Source organism: Nothobranchius furzeri, chromosome 10 (genome assembly GCF_043380555.1).
Source record: "Nothobranchius furzeri strain GRZ-AD chromosome 10, NfurGRZ-RIMD1, whole genome shotgun sequence".
Classification (NCBI taxonomy): Eukaryota; Metazoa; Chordata; class Actinopteri; order Cyprinodontiformes; family Nothobranchiidae; genus Nothobranchius; species Nothobranchius furzeri.
Genome location: NC_091750.1, coordinates 73,438,547 through 73,458,858, shown reverse-complemented (window position 1 = coordinate 73,458,858; position 20,312 = coordinate 73,438,547). Strand labels below are relative to the sequence as shown.

The following is a 20,312-nucleotide window of genomic DNA, read 5'->3' as shown; positions in this document are numbered from 1 at the left end:
TTAATTAATAACGAAAAGAAAACTTGAAACAACTGCAATCTGAATGTAAAACTTTTGTCTTTCAAAGATGCATCAGCTGACTGATAAACTCAGCAATTAAAAAAAAGATTTATTTATTTATTTATTTTATGTGTAATTGAAATATATTCGCATCAAATTACTTCAAAAGTATAAAACGTGCTTCCCAGAACTTTGATTTCTTTGTTCTATGCGATTGTTCTATTGCCAAACCTTCAGAAAAACATTTAAGAAGTAAAAAATGGGTTAATCCTTTAAAGTTTTTGTCACTGAAGAACATTTTACGACACCTTTATTTTTGTCACATACAAAATTAGAATTTCATTGGCATGCAGGATAACACCAACTTCCCTGTTAGTTCAACAATATTTTATTTTATTTTATTTTAATTTTCAGTCCTCTCATATACACGAGACTTTTTCGTACTCTCGCGATGTTCTGCGAGAACAGCCAAACCAGCAGGCCAGGGAGAGAGGAAGCGTTTCTGAACACTATAATGGCCGTTTCCCAGATTCGCTCTGATTCTCCAAGTCTACCAGTCGAAATTAAACTTCCAGCTCTACCTATGCCGTCGCTTTAAAGTCTCCACTTCCCCAAGTGAGAGTTACAAGAGGTTAGAGAAGGTAAAAATCCCACATTTACTTTGTTGCTAGCTGCTGTTCTGCTCCAAGTTCTGCTGGTTCCGCTAGCTAACAGGACAAAACAAGGACCACCGACATAGAACCACTCTCAGAAACTCAGATTGTCCAAAAGTTGTTATACTTAATATTTGTAACGTCTGATGCATTTTTTTAATCTGTGCTCCAATCTTTACTGGTTTAAATGTAAAGTTCTGGTTTAGCTTTACTAAAACAGTTAATCCTTAAACGTTTGGAAGTTTCTTCTTCCCTCGGAAACCAAACCGACATGAATGTAAGACGAACTAACCTACTGTTCCGATGAAAATGGAATATGAAATTTGCCTGTATTTAAATAAGGCCGTATGATGGGATGTTGCGTGAATTAGCCGTAACGTGAATGGAGTCTGGAGGCGCAGGGCCTTCTTGTTTTGTTTTGTTTGTGACGTCAGGCTGCGTAAAGCAGGTGCGGTGCTTTTATTTTGTAGTAGACATCTGCAGCAGCAGTCTGGAGGATCAGATCAGTTATTGATCATCACTAAATGACGTCATCGCTCACGTTTACGGTCTTCCGCTCTCGTTATCAGTGCTGCTTACTATTTTCATCACAGCTGAGGCCGGCTTTCTTTTTAACGTGGTGTTGATTAGAAGGTCTGAAATAAAATTAAAAGCTTTTATCTGTTTATGGCTTTTTAGCTCATTTTCAGGTTATTGTGTTTTTAAAGCAACTCCGTCTTTCTTGATCCTCCTGGTTCCACACCAGTCCAGCGGTTCCTCTTGATGAACGGATGTTCAGTAAGTTCATGGAATAAACGCTCTCTCCGCAGCTAGCGTCCGTGGCCTTGCTTCCCCACAATGCATTGCCAGAAGCCGTTGTGTTCATCAGACAGGCCTACGTAACCATTTCTGCCACTCCTGCTGGTCCACTCAGAGCAACAAACAGGAAGGTAAAAGCCTCCTGACCTTTGACACGATGTCTCTGTGATGTTCCTGTGTTTTTAGGCACGTAACATCAGTCCTTGATCAATAGACACCCACACTGCAGAGACCACTCACTTGTTTGCTTGGTTTTCAGGTTCTGCTGTGACTGATCCGGTTCTTACTGCAGTCATGTCCCGTTCTGGTGATTTGCCAGGTGAGTCGTTGCTGCAGCAGAATTTTGGATCTGCTGAGTTTTAAGCTTAGACAGCAAGTTTAACAACACACTGTGACCCCCTGGAGTCAGCTGGTTTCCAGTATAATCTTATCTTAGCCAGAGCTGAAGGTATAAATGGAGACTGATGTGTTTTCGGTTCTTATAGCAACTCTAATCGCTGAAACCTAAAGTCCTTTCGCGCCGCTTTGCTACGATAGATACGTTGAGTTTTAACACAAACACACAGCTTTGGATGACCCTTCTCACATCGCTGACATTGTCTGAAGCTAAGCTGCTGTCTGTTGAAGGAAATAAGGACGTGCTTGATTTTCCTCGGAAGTCGGAGCTCTGAACTGGGAATGGCGTCTCACCGGAGTTAACCGCATTCTGGTTGCCGGAGTCGGAGAAGTCAGGATTCCAGTATGGCGACGCCCACCTGCCAAATAGCCGTTGTTTGTAGATTCCTCTTAATAACCGAGCTGTAAGCTGTTCGTTCAACATGTAACCAGGCTTTTAGACGTTTACACTACATCTAACTGAGGTTTTAAACACTCTTATGTGTGTTTTGTAAGATAAACACATTTCACCCAAAACTCACTGCTGTTGCTGTGGAAAGCTGCCTTTCTGGATGTTGAGGTCGGAGTTCTGAAATTCTTCTGTTTCTGGCTGGAAGGTCACACTTTTTGGGGCGTTTCATTTGATTTTTCCCACTCGGAGGTCGGGATTCCCAGTTCTGAGGCCAGCTCGAACGCACCATGAGCTTCTGCTGCTGTTTGGGTTTGAAGCGGGTCAGATAAGATCTAGTGCAGGACTGAGATTGACCTCATGAGTAAAACGCTCTCTTCTAAACCTTTACGTTGGTTTCGAGCCGCCTACATGTGAGATTTTGGTGCTTTTTTTCATTTCTTCAACATTTAGCATCGTCATTGGTTCTGAACTAGACAAAAACGATCCTAAATCTAAGGAATGGCCTCGTTTTCTCCCTGGGAGCAGAGGAGAAGCTGTTGTTTAGTTTCCTCTGTTTCCACAGCCATCGAGGGTTCTGGGATGGGCGGGATGAAGCTTCCCGTTGGGATGACCCGAAGGGCTCTCAGCTATGACGACAACCTGGAGGCCCCCATGTCCACGCCGCCCCATGACATCAGCATCAACAACCTGTGGAAACGCCCCGTGATACCAGCGAGGAAGTTCTCCCATCTAGCTGAGGTGAGGCCGTGTTTACCTGAAGGTTCCAGCTGGTTGAGAGGTTAATGTTTGTTTTCCGTCTCAGGAGGACGAGAGCAACACGGCCAATCAGGCGCCGGCTCAGGATGGCGCCTCCTTCAAGGCTCCAGCTGTGGTGAAAACGAAAGCTTCTTCCATCATCATGAACTCCCTCATCACCAGTAAGCCCCCCCCCCCCCCCGTCTTCAGAAGGGTTCCTGCTGAGTTCCTTTGTTATTAATATTTCCTTCTTCCTTCAGAACAAACTCAGGAAAGCATGTTCAAGTTTGAGCAGAGAGCCGGGCTGAGCGACACCGGCTACACTCCTCACAAAGGACTCATGGCCGAGGAGACGAGACACCACCACCGCGTCCCCGAGTCCCTCCAGGTGGGACAAACCTCACAACACACCACACCTGGGCCAAACCAGGAGGTGGAGCGCCAAACGTGTGCAGCTTTCTCATAAATCATCATTTTAGTCATCAGAACATGCTTAGACACGTTTTCAGGAGGGAAATGTGGATAAATGATAAAACACAGAAGTCAGAAAACTAAAAGCGGATTTTTGTGAGGAATGCCAGACTTCTCTGCTCCGGAGGAGGAGGAGTCAGCGGCTGGGTCAGCTGACCAACAACAGGAAGTGGTTGTGTCTAGGGATGTTTTATTGCTCCCGATCCAATTCCGAGTCTTTTCATTTTGATTATCTGCTGATGCCAAGTCCCGATCGGATGCTTTTCAGCAAAGCATTAAAATAAGACGACCCGTCCGAGTCGTCGTTAAGGGTTACAAGAAACGAATGATGTGATGGAGAGGAGCTTCCATCTGAAAATCTCAGGATGAATGAAAAATGTCACGTTTGTGGATTTAAAAGGATAAATCCGATATTTTTATCCTGTCTCGTTTAAAATCACGTGATCTCATGAAAGCGTCGTGATTTGTATCTACTTCCTGTTTGACCAGTTTTCCTGTTTAGATAAACAAAACCGTCATAAACAAAAATAAACCGTTAACTTTTACTTTGTTTGTTTGTGGTGAATGTTCCAGATCCGGTTTACTTATGGACTGTTACCTTGACTTTATTTGTTGTAAGGTAATAAATAAATAAATAAACTCTTGGCCTTACGGGAGGTCAGGAAGCTGAACCTCAGCAGGTGTCTGACGCTAAAGCCTGAACTTGTTGTTTAGAAGATGCAGATCCAGAGTTTGGAGACCAAACAGGAGAAGAGTTCTTCTGCCCAGTCGACTCCCTCCAACACGCCACACAGCTCGCCAAAGCAACAACGCAGGTAGGCGCCGAGATTCTTCCTGTCTGAGCTCGGCCCGGTCCAGTCTGCTCTATCTGGGTCTCTCTGCAGGGGCTGGTTCAGCAGCACGAGTTCAGAGGTCAGCTCCAGCAGCAGCAGCATGGACGCAGGGGGCGCAGACATGGCTGCAGGCGGGGCTGTGGAGCAGTGGGGAGTTTTCGGACCTCGGCTCCCGGTCCAGAACCAGATGTCTGACCTGGGATCGGATGGCTCGGCTGCAGGTATCCACTAAAAAAGCTACATTAAACATAAACCTTCAGAAATCCGTGGTGGATCAACGTTCCTATCCAGGATCTGGGTCGAAGGTCGTGACCTAAGCCAGCAGTGACTCAGAAATATCCGGTTTAGACTCTCACACATGGGCCGGATCAGTCGGAGTGTGCCAGGATGACTTTAGGTGATTACCTGCTACGTTTGAAATGAACAGATCCTCGTTGGGTCTGAAGTTTAATCCCGTTTAATCCTGAATTGGTGAGTTTGATTTGCTTTAATGTTTCAGACGGTGATCCGTTCCAAACAGAACGGAGATCCTGAGACAAGAATGAAAATGTAATTCCAGAATCGTTTAGGTTTTTCTCCTAATCTGATGTTAATCTGCTGTCCTTACCTCAGATTAACTAACCCAGAGAGACGTAAATAAATCAGACGTGTGCTTAGACTTCAGCCTTAAGCACGAACACATTCGGTCAGATCATTTACCCGTAATCCTGTGGAAACAGAAACATTTAATCTCAGATCTCTGATCCTAATCTGAGGTTGGAATTTTAAGGCTTAGTCCAACAATTAGAAAAAGTGAAGGTGATCGTTAATGACTGCATTTGTTTCCCAGCAGGCTTTGCTCTCCAGGCGTACCGGGGAGCCCAGAAGCCGACTCCCATGGAGGTGATGAAGTCCCAGGCCTCGCGGCTGGCTGACCAGCCCCAGAAGGTTTCCCCACCCAAGATGGAGATCCCCGCGGTGGAGGGTCGGCGTCAGGGTGCGCGTCCACACAAGCTCAAACACCGAGACATGAACGTCCTGACGCCGTCCGGCTTCTGAGGCGACCGAGGGCCGCCGAAGCTCCCATTAAATGAACAGTTTGTAGTGGTTCCGCTGGTGTTCTCTGACATTTTCCTTCGTTACACCAGTTTCATCATAACGACCACTGCTTCAGTAGGTCAGAGAGGAGCACAGCCGAGAACCGCTTAGTGACCAAAGTTGGCAGCTAAAAAGATGTCTCCTGCAGCAGCTCTTCTCTGATTGGCTGAGACGTGCAGGTGGTGGTGATGATGTTCCTGTGCGTTTCCCCGTCCCCTCTGGAGGGCGGTGTTTGACGTTCTGGACTAGCCTCTGATTATCTACCAGGTCCTACCACCCGACTGGACAGAAGAACGGCCCTGGACGTTGTTGGAGCTGATTCTCTTTTAGGTTTACAAACGAGTCATTTTCATTTAAGGGGACCTTCGTAAATCCAGAGATTTCCAACACCTTTGCTTCTAGAAACAAAAGTCAGTGTAAAACGTTCCATCTGTGCTGCTTCCACGAGTATCTTGTTGTTTAACTGTTAAATCTGACTCTTGGTGTTTATAACTTAGCGTTGTTTGGATTTAAACGTCTTCTGGTGGTGGTTTTCAACGATGACGATCTCAGTTTGAAATGATCCCATCTAAATGCACTTTATCCAAACCACAAACGGGTTCTGAACGACGGTCGGACTTCAGGTGTCCATCGCTTTCAGCCATTCAGTCGCTCGATGCTTGCGAACATTTCAGTTAAACCAAGAAACAAACTAAGAAATCGGGTTTGTTGATGATAAAATATGGAAGCCCCAAAGGGCCAGCTACATAAAAAATAAGCAGTAAGGCTGCCCCACTTTCAGAGGTTCTCTTTATTTTGTTTGCCCTTCAGGGCTTCCGTACTTTAGTAACATTTTTACCCAGAACCCAGTTTGTTCCCGACACAAACATCCAGACTTATAGAAAAAGTTGTGCGTGTTTTTGTACAGATCTCTAGCTTTAGTTAGAAAGACGTCGCTCCGTTTGAGGACGAGGATTAAAATGAATCCGCGGCGCCTTTGAGCGCTCTTCTGTCTGATCCACGAAGATCTGGCAACTGTTTATTATTTTTACTCAAGTTTTACTTTGAAGGATTCTTGTTTTCCTCCACTTTAAAATGTTAACAGCAAATGTTTCTGCATCCGTTGAAATCAGATTTTCGGCCTAAATTGACTCCCGTCTTGCAGAAGTTTATCCTATAAATTAGCTGCTCCCGTAGGAAACGTCTTTACTGTCGTTTATCAGTCCTGGGCTGCCGGGTGAAACCTTTTATTGTGCTCGTATGCCGATGACACCAGATGTTACGTGAAGGTTTTGGATAGTTTTGGTATGAAATGTGTCTCCTTTGCTGGTAATGAAATGCTAAATGAAATAGTGTTTTTTGGAAGGTGAGGTTTTTCATGTGTAACTGCTGTGATGTTACTCAGCTGTTTTCAGTCTCTTCTCTACCCTGATGGATTTTGTGGCACCTGTTTAGTAAAAATGAGGTTTTTGTTCTGGCCGGTGCGTTTAGTGCCCTCTCACGACTGAAGCATCACTGTTAAATCGTCCGTCTGTCAGCGGGACTCTTTTCCGGCTCATTGTTCATACATTTCTGTACATAAGTTTACTTTAACAGTAAATGTTGCATTCTCATCGTAAAAATGACTCTTATTTCTGCTTTAAAATATTTTATTAAAGCAAGACTCAATGGAGGAGAAAACAACATTTGAACAGGTTTCACTCAGATCTGCTCAACATTTCTAGTTTAGCTTATTTGTTTGCTGCCTTGATGAATAAAATCGGAGTAAAATCTTCATCATGCTAACAATTCAGGTCTCATTTATCAAACATTGCGTAGAATCCTGACTAAAACTGTACTTAAGCTCAGCAAAAAAAATGTACTTATGTCAAGTAGGTTTGTAATCTATAAAACATGGAGTACGCACAGCTGCACGCAGTCTCCGCTTCATAAATCAAACTATCTAGAAACATTCTCAGCTGCTTTTTAGTCACATCCCGCCCTCATCACGCCCACTTACTGCCATAAATAGTCAATGTGGACGTCATGCACATACATAAGCCGGCTGTTGCAGCATTTCGACCACAACCGCAGATCAAGGAAGCGCTATTTCACAAGCAGAAGCTGAGTTACCTGTGGCTGAGGTGGAGAAATGAAAGGAAGTGCTTTTGCAAAACAAACGAGAGAAAATCCACGGAGTGGCACAGCGTTGCTGAAGCCGTCAATGTTGTGAGTTCTTCAGAGAGATCTGTGGCGGGTATAAAAAATGGTCCAATCGGGATTCAATCCCCAGATTCCCAGATGAAGGTCACGCACGCTAACCAGTCACCCAAATGGAGGTCTCCCTTGTCCAGGTAGCCAGGGCGCATGATCAATCAGGTCACAGTGACAGGACACACACGGTCACAGACGCATGACATTCTGTTTCAATCTGTCCCCCTGCTGATATTCTGCATTCTGCACTTCAGGCTGTGTGTGTGTATGTGTGCGTGGGGGGTCTTGTTCTGTGTGAAAACGAAGCAGTACCAAGTGATAATGCTGCAGGATTTCATAATTGTATCTTCTCAGCAGCAGCACCGCAGGTGCTCTCCATGTCCAACATGTGTGTAAGCCAGGTCCTTAGTCAACTTAATGTTGCGCACATTTTTCCGCTACGTTTTCTTTCATAAATCCCAAAGTTTGCGTGGAAAGTTGCTTACGCAGTTTTCCGACCCCGTTTTGTGCGTAAGCAAGCTTGATAAATGAGGCCTTTGGTCCTTTTGGCGTGAAGGCCACCGTGTGAAAGATCCTTCGCGGTAAACTGAAACACTACTTGGGTTTATTTTGGTTGGATTCCTTAGAACCAAGTCAAGTTGAGTCATGAAGCTGCGTTGAAGTTCCAGCCAGATGTCGATCTTTGATTTCTTCTCAAAGAGAAGTTCTTGTTTTCATAACTTGGAACAAATAGACTTATTGAGAAAACCTGGTTTTTAGAAGAAAAAAAAGGGAGAATGTGGGCCAGGTTCAAAAGTAGGATATTCTTTGAGACCGCTCTGTCAGACAAGGAAGTACCAGGAAGTGACCAGCAGGAATTTGACTGAAGATGCCAGCTGAGCACACGTTCTGGCATCCATCTCTCTCGTTTCTCTTCTGCTGGTATAATGGAGCTCCACATGCTTCGGCATGATTGGTGCCAACCTGGAAGATGTACCAAACTTCTGTTTGACTTCACCCACCCGGCTTCCATCGGACCCCACCGTGACCCTCCTCCCTGTAAGAGGTAGAATGCTCCCTTCAGTTGGAGTTTAGGGAGTTTGGTGTCATATTCCTGAGTGATGCTTGGTTTGTGGTGAAAAAGGAGCTGAGCCAAAAGCTAAAGGTCCTCCACCAGTGGTCAGGAGATTGTGGCCTAAAAAACTACATCCTGGACTGGAGTCAAGTGGCTTTCCTCCGTAGGGCGTCTGGACTCAGCCTTAAAGATAAGACGGGCAGTTCAAGAATCTGATTGGGATGCCTCCTGGTCGACTTTTTCGGATGTTCAGGCACTGAGAGGAGCTCCTGGGGTGAATCCAGAGCTCACTGGAGGGATTTTACATCCTGGCCTGGGGGCACTTTGGAGATAGTCTCAGATGAACTGTGGATTACCAGGCCTTACATAAGAGGATGGATGATGAGAAGAATGGAGTTGCACCAACTCTAAACTTCTGGCTGCTTAGGAAGCTAACATCATCACAGCCAAAGGGTTGGTGGTAGGACCTGTTGCATGTCTTCAGACTGACTTCTGGATCTGGTCTTGTTGAGAAAACAAAACCCCATGATTTAGATGCTTCCCCTTCCTCCTGCGTTTCCTCCTCTCTTCCTGATTTCTCCGTACATATGGAAGAACAACTCCATCTCTCGCCACAGATCGGAGTTTCGGCGGTCGGCGTCCGCTTTGGCTCTCTCCATGTTTCGGATCTTGATCTCTGCTATGCTCTGGCTTCGCCTCTGTTGCTCCAGACTGAGCCGCAGGACTGAAACCTGTCTTTCCAGAACGTCGTTGCATCGCTCCAACCTGCAGCAGACACTAAAGTTAATCAACCCTCAAACCAATTCTCCACGGTACAGCTCAGAACTACCAGCATCCGTGTTCAGCTACAGCCATGAAACCCCCGAGAACTCAGAAGCTACTGATGGGATTTTGGAAATGCGTGCAGTCTTGATCGCCCCTATCCTGCATGGCTTGGATCAGGTGTCACCAACCTTGATGGATATCGTCCTGCGATCGATTTAATGAATCGATCATCAGGCTTTAAACATTGTTAGAGGGCAATTCAATCATCTTACTCAAGTGTGCCAGAGCAGCAAATCTGCAGGAAGGTACCAGAGTTGGTGACCCCCTTTAGATGTTTCTCTGCTCTAACACCTGTATCGCATCAGCTGTTTTCTGCAGACACAGAGGATCTTTCTGTAACCAACGTTATCTCCCTTAAGAGAAACTTGGTTTTAGATGGGGGGTTATATGAATGTTTACAGAGGTCTGTACCTTTGTCGTGGTTTCAGTCAAACGTGGTGGGATCTGTTAAAATTCTGTCTGCCTGTCTGGGGGGGGATCTGATCCAACATCTCTTGCGGTGTTAAGGGAGCGGCTGAACCCATCATCTTCCCAGCTCAAAGGTCAAATCTGAGCCTTTAACTCCAGAGTGAAAGATCATTATCTCTGGATAGACACCAAACAGCCTGACTGGAGAAAGTGTAGATGCTGATGGATCTGAGCACAAACACTGTTACATGAGGATTCCAGCTGAGGTCATCAACGTGAACTCCCAAGTGTTTAACCCTCCCACTGTCCTAATGGGTGGGACCCCGCGAGGAAAGGTGACCATTGAGCAAGTGTTGATGGTTTGTCCCTTGGGTCCATGTGGCAGGGGTGAGGTGTGAGCACCACCTCACCCCTGCCACATGGACTTCACAGGACTTCACCTGCTGAATGTTGTGCCCATCAGCCACTGGAAGTGACTGACCAAGGATCCACCAGCATCTCAACTGTAGATTAGATCATTTGCTTTGAAACAGAGAAATATGGTAACTATGGAGGGTTGTTGACCCTGAGGACCAGAGTGGACCTTTCTAAAACTATTTTAACCGCCAATTGTTTTTACTTCTGAGAGACTTCAAGGGTATCCCTGGATTCAGAGACATCTTACCTCTCTATCCTGTTCTGGTACTCCGCCGTCTGTTGGGCCATCTGTTGCCTCAGTTTGGCCACAAGTGAGTGGGTTTTCCTGAGTTCTAGCTGAGGCTCTGGTCCCTGGACGTGTGGAGCTCCAGAGGGGAGGAAGACCTCTGAACTTCCTGTGCTGAGAGGGCTGAGTTCAGAACAGGAGGCCCAGGAGTTTGGTTGGTGCACGTCATCATCACAGTCGTCTCCACAGTTGTCCTCATCAACGTTGTCCTCTTCTGCTTTCTGACATGAAGGCAACCTTTCAGGTGTCTTTGGTGGTGCCCTTACATCATCACCACCCTCGTTTAATGGTAGTACTTCAAAGGAAGACCAGGAAAATGAGGAGTCTCCACCCTGCTCCGCCTCCTCCGGCTCCTCCGGCACCACCTCTGACTCTGAGGTTCTTTCACGACTTCCTGGAGAGTTAGTGTCAAACTTTCCAACAGGAACATTCTTTGTTGTCTGACGTAGGGACGCCCTATCCAGGTTGTCATAAGGTGAGGGTGTGCTGTCCCCCTGTGCCTCACTGCTGCCCCCGCTGGCTGTTTCAGGCCCCAGATTTGCTTCTGCACCTTTACAGCTCAAGAGAACAGAAGCTGCTTTTTCAAGACTGGGCCAAACGTTTGGTTCTCCGGTCGGCGTGATGCTTTTAGAGCGGTCTTGTTGCTGGAGGTGGGCTGTGGAGGCAGGAGAGGGTCTGCCGTGACTAGAGGAGGGAGGGGCATAGAAGCAGTTCCCAGGGTGGGAGGAGGTGTAGCGATGGCCAAGATGTCTCTTCTGACCAGAAGACAAGTCTGACTTTCCAGCAGAGATGATGCAACTAAAGAAACCAAGGTTAGAACATTAACTTCAAAAAACAGATTAGCAGCAACAACAGCTGGGGACGAATGATGGGTCTGTGAAGGGGCCAGCTGTCGGACCCAACTTTTAACTCAAATCAGGTTCTAGTTCTTATTTCGGTTTGGATGTTCCTGAACCTGCTGGAGAACTTTTACATCTGAAAGAAACCTAAGCGAAGATGTAGTGTGTTTGTCAGAGCGTACCTGGGGTCACCTGCGCGTGCTGCTGGTTCTGGATCAGCTGACTGGTCTGCGATGAGAGGCAGGGAGAGCTGGCGAAGGCAAGGCAGTGGCTGGAGGTGAGGCTGCATCAGAGGTGATGCGTTCAGACTTCGAGGTGGACGGGCGTAGATGGGTGGAGGAGCTTTAGCAAACAGAGACTCGTGTTCTTGGATGAGTTCTAACATCAGCAGCTGGACCAGAGCTGCACCTGAGGAAGCATGAAGACCTGCTCAGTCTCCATGACCGTGGGACGTTCAAAGGGTTAGCTTGTTCTGATCAGAACTACAAAGCATGTTTGATAAATGCAACCTTTAAAAAAGTTTGAACCAACTCAGATGTCTCAGGTCTAAAATTAAATCAGCCTTTTGTCTACCTACCTCCCATGATGCTCTGTGGGTCTTCAGCTTTGGCTCGGAGGATGTTTGGCCCAAAAACCGTGGCTAAGTTCTGGACGCTCATTTTGTTGCTGTTGGAGTAGCTCTGGACCTCATTCAGGAACCTGCACACATTCCAGCTTATGAAGACAACGTCCTCCCAACCTGATCCAAGTGTTAAACCTGAACAAGGGTTCGTACTGGCAGATGAAGCTCAGCAGATTGAAGTTTGCAACAGGAAGATCATGAAGAAGATTCCTCAACTCCAGCAGACCCTGAAAGCAACAGAAAAGGAGCAGGTTGGCTTCATGTTCCTGAAGATCCAGTCCGATGGGATGTGGAGAGAACAGACGTCCAGCTACCAGAGTCCGGTCTTTTGACAGCTTCTGACCACAGACCAGGAAGTCCTGGTGGTGGCTGTAGGGAACCAGAGGCTCCGGCAGCTGTCTGAGGTAGAGCTTCAGCAGCGACGCCACCGTGTGGACATTTGTGCAACTGCAACAAAACACACATCAAACTAGAGCCTACAGGAAGTGTGTGGAAGCCCACGTCCAGCACCAGACTCTCACATTCAAAAGCACGACCTTCACAGTCAGAGTTAAAACTCACATCCTCCTAATTCTGTTTTGTAATGAAAGGAGACAGCTGACTGGCTGACGAAGAGGAAGTTTTGTGATGAAGGATTATGACCTTACAACCAGAATCAACTATAAATTTAAAACTGATGATCATGACTTTCATGTTTATGCTGGTTTATCGTAATTATGACCTTTAACTGTCATATTTATGACTTTGTGTTTCGCATATATTACCTTGAAAATGACAATGACTTTTTATCTTAAATCAAATCAAATCACCTTTATTTATAGAGCACTTTCACATGGCCAAAATGGACAAACAAAGCGCTGTACACCAATAAAAAGCACCACAATAGGACAGACATATGACCATTAAAATACAATAAGAAAACCTGAATGCAAGTTCACAGTCCAATATCCGGCCTACTTCCCCCAACTTCAAAGTCCAAACGCCAGCGAGAACAGATGCGTCTTTAGTCTTCCTTTAAAGGTTTCTAATCGACTTGGCCTGTTTTACATCAGCTGGCAGCTCATTCCAGAGACTTGGTCCAAGTACTGCAAAGGCACGACTCCCACGAGACTTCAGGCTGTACCTAGGCACAGTTAGTGATCTCTGGTCAGCAGACCTAAGGGAACGCACCGGGACATGTTGGTGGATGATTTCAGAAAGATGTTTAGGTGCCCCTGAGTTTAACGCCTTAAACACAAACAGGATTACCTTAAACCTGATGCGATAAGAAACAGGGAGCCAATGCAAGGCACGTAGGACTGGTGTAATATGTTCAGACCTCCTGGTATGTTCAGACCTCCTGGTAGATGTTAACAACTGAGCTGCAGAGTTCTGGACCGCCTGGAGGCGTGCTATTGGAGCTTGCCTAAGCCCCGCATATAGTGAATTACAATAATCCAGCCTGCAGGTAACAAAGGCATGGATTACAGTTTCCAATTGACTATGGGACAGAAAAGGCTTAATTTTCGCTATGTGTCGTAGATGAAAAAAGCAATATCTCATAATACCGTTCACTTGAGCATCAAATCTGAGCTCTGCGTCCAGTTTTACCCCTAAGTTAGTGACCTCCGCCTTCTGATGCGGTGCCAGAGTGGAAAAATCAAGCCCTTGGGCACCTCCTGGGGTCTTAGGTGGCGTAAACAGAATAACTTCAGTCTTGTGTTCGTTAAAACACAAGAAGTTCTGAGCCAACCATAGCTTGATGTCCTCCAGGCAGTCCAACAGAGGTTGAATGGTGCATAAACCACCACGCTTAATTGGAAAAATGACCTGGCAATCATCAGCATATAGATGGAATGACACGTCATGTTTACGGAATAGTTCACCCAGGGGTAGGAGACATAAGGAGAAAAATAGTGGGGCCAAAATCGATCCCTGGGGAACTCCCCAAGGTAGCTCAGCCAGATCGGAGGAACAGTCCCCTAACCTCACACAAAAACTTCTCCCAGTCAAGTAAGATCGTATCCACTGAAGTGCCTGGCCCGCAATGCCCACAGACCGCTCCAGCCGGTTTATTAGGATGTTAGGATCAACGGTATCAAAGGCTGAATGATGGTTTAGAAACTAATAATTATGTATTTATCCTTAAATAATGAAGATGAAAATCACATTTTGGATAAACCTTTATTGATCTTAATTTTTGTGAGATTTAACCGTTATTATGAGTATTAATGCGATAACAGTTCTCATATGTATGAGTTTGACAGTGTTACTGTGTCTTATGACCGTGATTAATATTTGACTTTGAGATGTTACTCTTTCATGATTGTGATATTTTTCTCTATTATTGAGACAGCAGCAGCTCAGGAGGTGGAGCGGGGTGTCCAGCAATCAGAAGGTTGCAGGTTCGATCCCGGCTCTGACCAGAGAATTCTGCTGTTGTGTCTTTGGGCAAGACACTTAACCCTCCTTGTCGTCTGGTGGTGGTCGGAGGTCTACGCTACACCAATACAGGCCATTTAACTAGGGATGAGCATTTTTGACGAATACGAGCATGAAACGAGTAAAACTCGTAAATATTTGTAATCGTGCTGAAGGAAAATCCTCATTGGGTAACTGACTGTCTTCACGCTCTGTGATTGGCCAGTCACATAGCGCGCGCGCCCCTCCGTACACACAAAACTGCAGCGGGGAGCTCAGTCCGGCTCATCCACGCGCGCACACACACACAGAGACAGTAACGGATCTCTCTGTGCTTGCTTCACTGTTGCTCTTCAGTACTCCCTAGGTTTTCTTCAGCTCGGTTTAATATTTAAAGTTACTTTAATCGTAACGTACGTGGTGCATTTGACAAGACAGCTGAAAACGGCTCGTGCTGTGTCGGTTACTGCCTCCGCACACTCTCTCTCTCTCTCTCTCTCTCTCTCTCTCTCTCTATCTCTCCCTCCATGTATTAATTCATGCACTTAAATATTAATGTTCTGATTTTATTGAAGTGGCTGCACAGCGGCGCAGTGGTTAGAGCTGTTGCCTTGCAGCAAGAAGGTCCTGGGTTCGGTTCCCAGCCTAGGGTCTTTCTGCATGGAGTTTGCATGTTCTCCCTGTGCATGCGTGGGTGTCCCGTCCCCGCCCACCCCCGCCCCCCCGACCCTGGGTGGACAAGCAGGTTCAGAAAATGGATGGATGGATTTTATTTAAAAACTTGTTCTGTAATAATTACTTTACTATTGTGATCAAAATATCTAATCTCAACTCTGAGGCTGTTCCGTAAATACTTTTCAAGTAAACAATACACATAGCAACTTCTGATCAATCCATATCAATTTCAGACTTAAAATTATGCATTGACATAAACCACACCCACTTCCGGTTAAACTACACCCAATTCCGGGTTAGGTCACGCCCACTTCCAGTACAGATACAGATAATTTAGATGGTTGAACAGATACTGATACAGATAGTGGTGTACTTGCTCTTCCCTACATTTAACCTTTTATTATTGTGTGGCAGTGATGGACCTCCACAGAACCATACAGAAGGAAACGAGTCACTTGTACCTGCTGAAAGACGGCCTTTCCCCTGAATCAAAAGCTTCTTGCAGCTCTTTGACCAAACTGGTTTGTCCAGGTCGGCGAAACAAGCCCACCTCATGAAGACCCCGCTCTCGGATGAAGGTCACACACTGCTCCACAACCAGAGGAACCAAACGCGTCCCGTAGCGACGCTCATACAGGACCGTCTCCTCCAGACGCTGGCCGAAGACCCCTGCAGACAGACCAGTTTACCGTAGATCTCTCAGGTGTTTGATGAGCACATTTTGCAATGTAAAGAGGGCAGAGCTTATTCTGGCTCCCAGCAATCCCAGTGTGTGAACCTGTGAAGGGGATCCAGACTCCCTTGTTGAGGCTCTTTAACCACTCATCTCCCTGACCGGAGCTGTTGGACAGGAAGAAGTAAGACCCTGGACTGGCCAACACGTCTCTGTTTCCTACAAACACACAAAATCATCCTCTTACTCCGTCCTTTTCCCATCATCCTCTGCTTCCCGTCTCACTCAACTCACACACATGAAGCCAGAGCGTGCTGACTCAGCATTTAGCCGGCACAGCTGAGTGATAACGAGCCCAAACGCCGCTGGAGAGACTCCTGAACAGGTGAGTCTTACCTTTGTGGCCTGAGCTGTCATACTTCCAGGACTTGAAGCAGCTGAGTCCCATGCTGCACCCCTCACAACCAGGATGGAGGAGCTCCGTGTGGATGTGTGGATCGGATGAGTTGGGAGGATCATCAAAAAGCCATCATTGTTTTAAACCCAGAAGGTCTTGAGAGGTTGTGAAGACAAGTTTCACCTGACTGGGTCGGTTGTCCATGAAAGAGCTTTAAGCTTCAGAGGAAAACCCTGGCAGGATGGCAAAAACCTGAAGGACACATCTGAAGTGTTTCCACAATGATGGGCCGAACTGGGATTCACCAGGAATCTTCTAAAGAATTCTGAATAAGCCTCCTGAGACCATTACCTGGAAGAATCCTGCTGAGACGGATAGTATCAAAACCCAAAGTCTTCTCCAACAAGAATGATCTTTTCTCTCAGTAAACCGCTACCCCCACCACAGCGGTCTATCCTTCTCCATGAATTCAAAAAGGACAAAATTCCCAGTAGCAGTGGTAAAAATCTTCATCAAGCAGCCAACAAATTCCTCAAATTTCCTCCTGATGGTTCCTTCTGGTTCCTGCAGGGTTTGTAATCATGGGCATCCAGTCTTCCTTTGTCCTTCGGATGTGGACAGTCTCTGTGCATAACTCATATTTTGGATGCAGTCAGAACCAGAGCAACGGATCTCTGGTTTTCATTCGTTTTCTAACAAGTCGCATCCTCTCTGCCCCACAGACAGAAGTCTTTCTCTTCCCGTCTTTTCCTTGGATAAGGGACTCAGACTACTCGATCCTCCACATGGAAAGATGCCGTATTAGTATTCCTTCCTGCATCCCGCCTCCTCTCGTGTCTCCTTGTGTCCTTCTCTTTATTAACTGGACTTCATTTTCACCACACATCTGCTGGTCCATGTCCTCAATTTCCTCCTTCAATCCATCCTTTCCCTCTCCGTCCCTCCGTCCATCTCTCCGCTTGTCCCTCTTTGTCCACCACTAACTTCTGTCTCTATCCCACGTTTTCTGCTCTCTCTTCCTCTCTTTCCTTTCATTTCCCAGCAGTGTGTGCCCCCTGTTGCCCCTTCCATGTGTGTGTGTGTGTGTGTGTGTGTGTGTGTGTGTGTGTGTGTGTGTGTGTGTGTGTGTGTGTGAGAAGGCTGTGCATTAGGAAAATTGGTTCTCTGCGTCGCAGAGCTGTTTTACTAAAGTAATCACAGCTGATGGTAAGATGGCGAGCGGGACGATCAGGCTGAATTCTGCAGCTCTCGCCGTCTCCATCACTCAGCCGGACGGGAATGCCGCGTCACACACTCAACTTTTGAACTCAATTAAAGTATGAAGCTCCGTGCTTTGACTTTGAGATCGGCGCCGATCGATACCAGCCATCAGATATCAGCGCTTTTCATATGGAATTTAATTTACATGGAATGTTACAACTTCCAACCTGCAGCTTCAGGATCCTGGGATTTTACAGGAATTTGAAAAACAAATATTTGTAAATTTGTTTGTTCTTTGAAGCGAGTGCAAAAATGACATTTATTTCAAGGTTTAAGTTAAGAACATTTCTTTACAATAATTAAAAAAAGTTATTTAGAGATTTCATATTAAAACTAAACCAGCCCTGGAGCAAAGACCTACAATACCCAGAATGCTTTGCGTTCATCTCATGTTTTATTAATAAAGAACTCATTTTAATCTCACATCAAAACTTACTCCTGAAAACAAAAACGTTTATCTTCCCAGGAGTAAGAAAGAAAGACGAAGAAAGAAAAAGATCTTTTATATCGAGCCTCTCAAGATAAAAATCACAAAGCACTTCACAAAAAAAATTAAGGTATAAAGAAGATTTGAAAAAATGATACTGCAGCAGCACGTCATAGCTGCTGATAGGAACGGCTGTGGTCAACAGAACCTTTTCCACAGGAGCCGTCAGCAGCCGTCAGCAGCGCGAGTCGGCCGCGTCTCAGGAGCAGCATGTCGCGGCCTTTACGCGCCGGTTCTATTTCCTACGCGCGACGCCTCTGAAACGGGTCAAGTTCGACCTTTTTGGGGAAGGAAAGACAGGAAATCGGACGCGGAAATGGAGAGAAGCTCCCGAGATTTTCAGAATAAAGAACGTACTGCCTTCCGGTCGCTTTACTTTAAAAAAGGTTACTAACTGTGCGGCCCCGTGAGAAGTTATCACCTAGCTAGCGGTCTCCTTTGTTTTTCAGGTCCGTATTGGCGATTATAAAACGGACAGAATATAAAAACACAAACATTTTGGAGCCATGTTGTAGTTTTCTCCTGCTTGTTGTTGTGTTTACTGACGAAGTCACTCGTGTGACTTCGTGCCCTGTCGGTGACAGCTGCTCCTCTGCTGCGTCGCGTCTCGTGGGAAGGGCCAAGCAGCAGCTAGACGTGCTGCTGCAGTAACATGCTGCTGACGGCTCCCGTGGAAACCCGGGGTTAAAGAAACCCAACCTTGACACAAGCTCCACCAGTAACTTTAGGCCCATTTCTAAGCTACCTTTCATCAGCAAAGTACTTGAGAAGGTTGTTGAAACCCAACTCAGATCCTGGTTTTCTAAGTCAAAGATCTCTGACCCCTTCCAGTCTGGCTTTCTGAAGCAGCACTCAACCGAGACTGCTCTAGTAAGGGTGCAAAATGACCTCCTAATGGCTGCTGATGCAGGGAAAGGCTCTGTGATGGTCCTGCTAGACCTCAGTGCAGCTTTTGACACTGTAGACCACAACGTTCTACTAAACAGGTTAAAGACCCTGGCTGGGATTTCAGGTTCTACTCTAGACTGGCTCTCTTCCTATCTCACTAACAGAACATTCACAGTGAAGTCAGAAACCTTCTCTTCAGATACTGCCTCTCTAACATGCGGGGTCCCACAAGGTTCAGTTCTAGGGCCTCTACTATTCGCATTCTATATTCTTCCCCTAGCTGGCATCATTCAGTCTTTCCCAGACATCTCCTACCACATCTACGCTGATGATACTCAGCTCTATATGTCCTTTATGCCACACCAGTTTGACAGGCTGGCCACACTTGTACTCTGCCTGACCCAGATCAGTAACTGGCTGTCCACCAACTTTCTTGTCCTAAATGCTAACAAGACAGAGACCCTGATCGCTGCACCCCCGGAACTTCAGCCAAAAATCGAGCAAGAAATTGCCTCTTTTTGCCCATCAGCCAAGGCCAACATTAGAAACCTAGGAGTTATTTTTGATCCAGCTTTAAGTTAAGACTCACACGTCAAAACCATCTCCCGCTCTTGTTTCTTTCAACTGAGAAACATTTCAAAAGTCCGTAAACTGGTTTCTACTGCAGATCTGGAAAAAATAATCCATGCCTTTGTGTCATCACGCTTAGACTACTGTAACGCTCTTTTTACTGATCTCAGCAAAACCTCCCTCTCACGCCTTCAAGCCATCCAAAATGCAGCAGCCAGACTCCTAACCAAATCCAGCAGACGAGCTCACATCACTCCAGTTTTACAGTCCCTCCACTGGCTCCCGGTAGAATATAGAATTCAGTTTAAAGTTTTAGTCCTGACCTATAGAGCTCTTAACAACCAGGCTCCAAGCTACCTATCTGAGCTTTTATCCCCACACACCACCTCTCGGAACCTTAGATCCACATCTGAAAACCTCCTGGCTGTTCCTCGAACCAGACTGAAAACCAAAGGGGACAGGGCCTTTCAGACTATTGCGCCCAGACTTTGGAACAGTCTACCTTCAAATCTCCATCTCTCTAACACTGTAGAGGTCTTTAAAAATCATCTAAAAACTCACCTTTTCATCCAGGCGTTCCCTCCCTAAATGTTTCAGAATGATGGCTTTGTTCGGGTTCACACCTTCACTTTGTTTATACTCATGATTTTATTTTCTACGTTTATCACTGCTATTGTTTTTCTGATGTTTTTATTGGTTAGAGGTATTTGCCCTGATCTTTATCATGTTGTACAGCGCTTTGTGATTTATATCTGTGAAAGGCGCAATATAAATAAACATTTACTTACTTACTTACTCTGATAAGGGCCAATCTACGGTCCACCTTAGGATTCCCCCGGAGGAGCTGCGGCCCAAGTGGCTGGAGAGAGGGAAGTCCGGGCCTTCCTGCTTAGGCTACTGCCCCTGCGACCTGACCCTGGATAAGCATCTGAAAATGGATGGATGGTAAAGATTTTCATGGCATTCCATAACTGATGACTCAGCC

At 46.1% G+C, this 20,312-nt stretch overlaps 2 protein-coding genes across 5 annotated transcripts; one reads left to right on the top strand and one right to left on the bottom strand.

The window, feature by feature from the left end:
* The first annotated feature begins 446 nt into the window (after positions 1-446).
* LOC139072324 (putative monooxygenase p33MONOX) lies at positions 447-6,955 on the top strand. Of its 3 annotated transcripts, none has more exons than XM_070555983.1 (9): positions 447-641; positions 1,463-1,582; positions 1,711-1,770; positions 2,801-2,976; positions 3,041-3,155; positions 3,234-3,361; positions 4,159-4,259; positions 4,329-4,498; positions 5,110-6,955. In XM_070555983.1, exons 3-9 carry the CDS (start codon positions 1,746-1,748, stop codon positions 5,313-5,315), a joined length of 921 nt encoding a protein of 306 aa, XP_070412084.1. In that variant the 5' UTR covers positions 447-641; positions 1,463-1,582; positions 1,711-1,745; the 3' UTR covers positions 5,316-6,955. The 3 variants fall into 3 exon arrangements, with proteins under 3 accessions (XP_070412084.1, XP_070412082.1, XP_070412083.1); XM_070555981.1 differs by having other exon boundaries at positions 448-641; positions 5,107-6,955; XM_070555982.1 differs by having other exon boundaries at positions 448-641; positions 1,361-1,582; positions 5,107-6,955.
* Positions 6,956-7,144: 189 nt separating this feature from the next.
* LOC139072322 (rho GTPase-activating protein 24-like) lies at positions 7,145-17,136 on the bottom strand. 2 transcript variants are annotated; one of them, XM_070555980.1, is made up of 9 exons: positions 16,122-17,136; positions 15,831-15,944; positions 15,514-15,721; positions 12,292-12,424; positions 12,131-12,204; positions 11,933-12,054; positions 11,538-11,763; positions 10,478-11,314; positions 7,145-9,345 (listed from the first exon to the last, which is right to left on the bottom strand). In XM_070555980.1, the coding sequence occupies exons 1-9, from the start codon at positions 16,171-16,173 to the stop codon at positions 9,111-9,113; spliced, it is 2,001 nt and encodes a 666-aa protein (XP_070412081.1). In that variant the 5' UTR covers positions 16,174-17,136; the 3' UTR covers positions 7,145-9,110. The 2 variants fall into 2 exon arrangements, with proteins under 2 accessions (XP_070412081.1, XP_070412080.1); XM_070555979.1 differs by having other exon boundaries at positions 12,131-12,424.
* Positions 17,137-20,312: the final 3,176 nt, after the last annotated feature.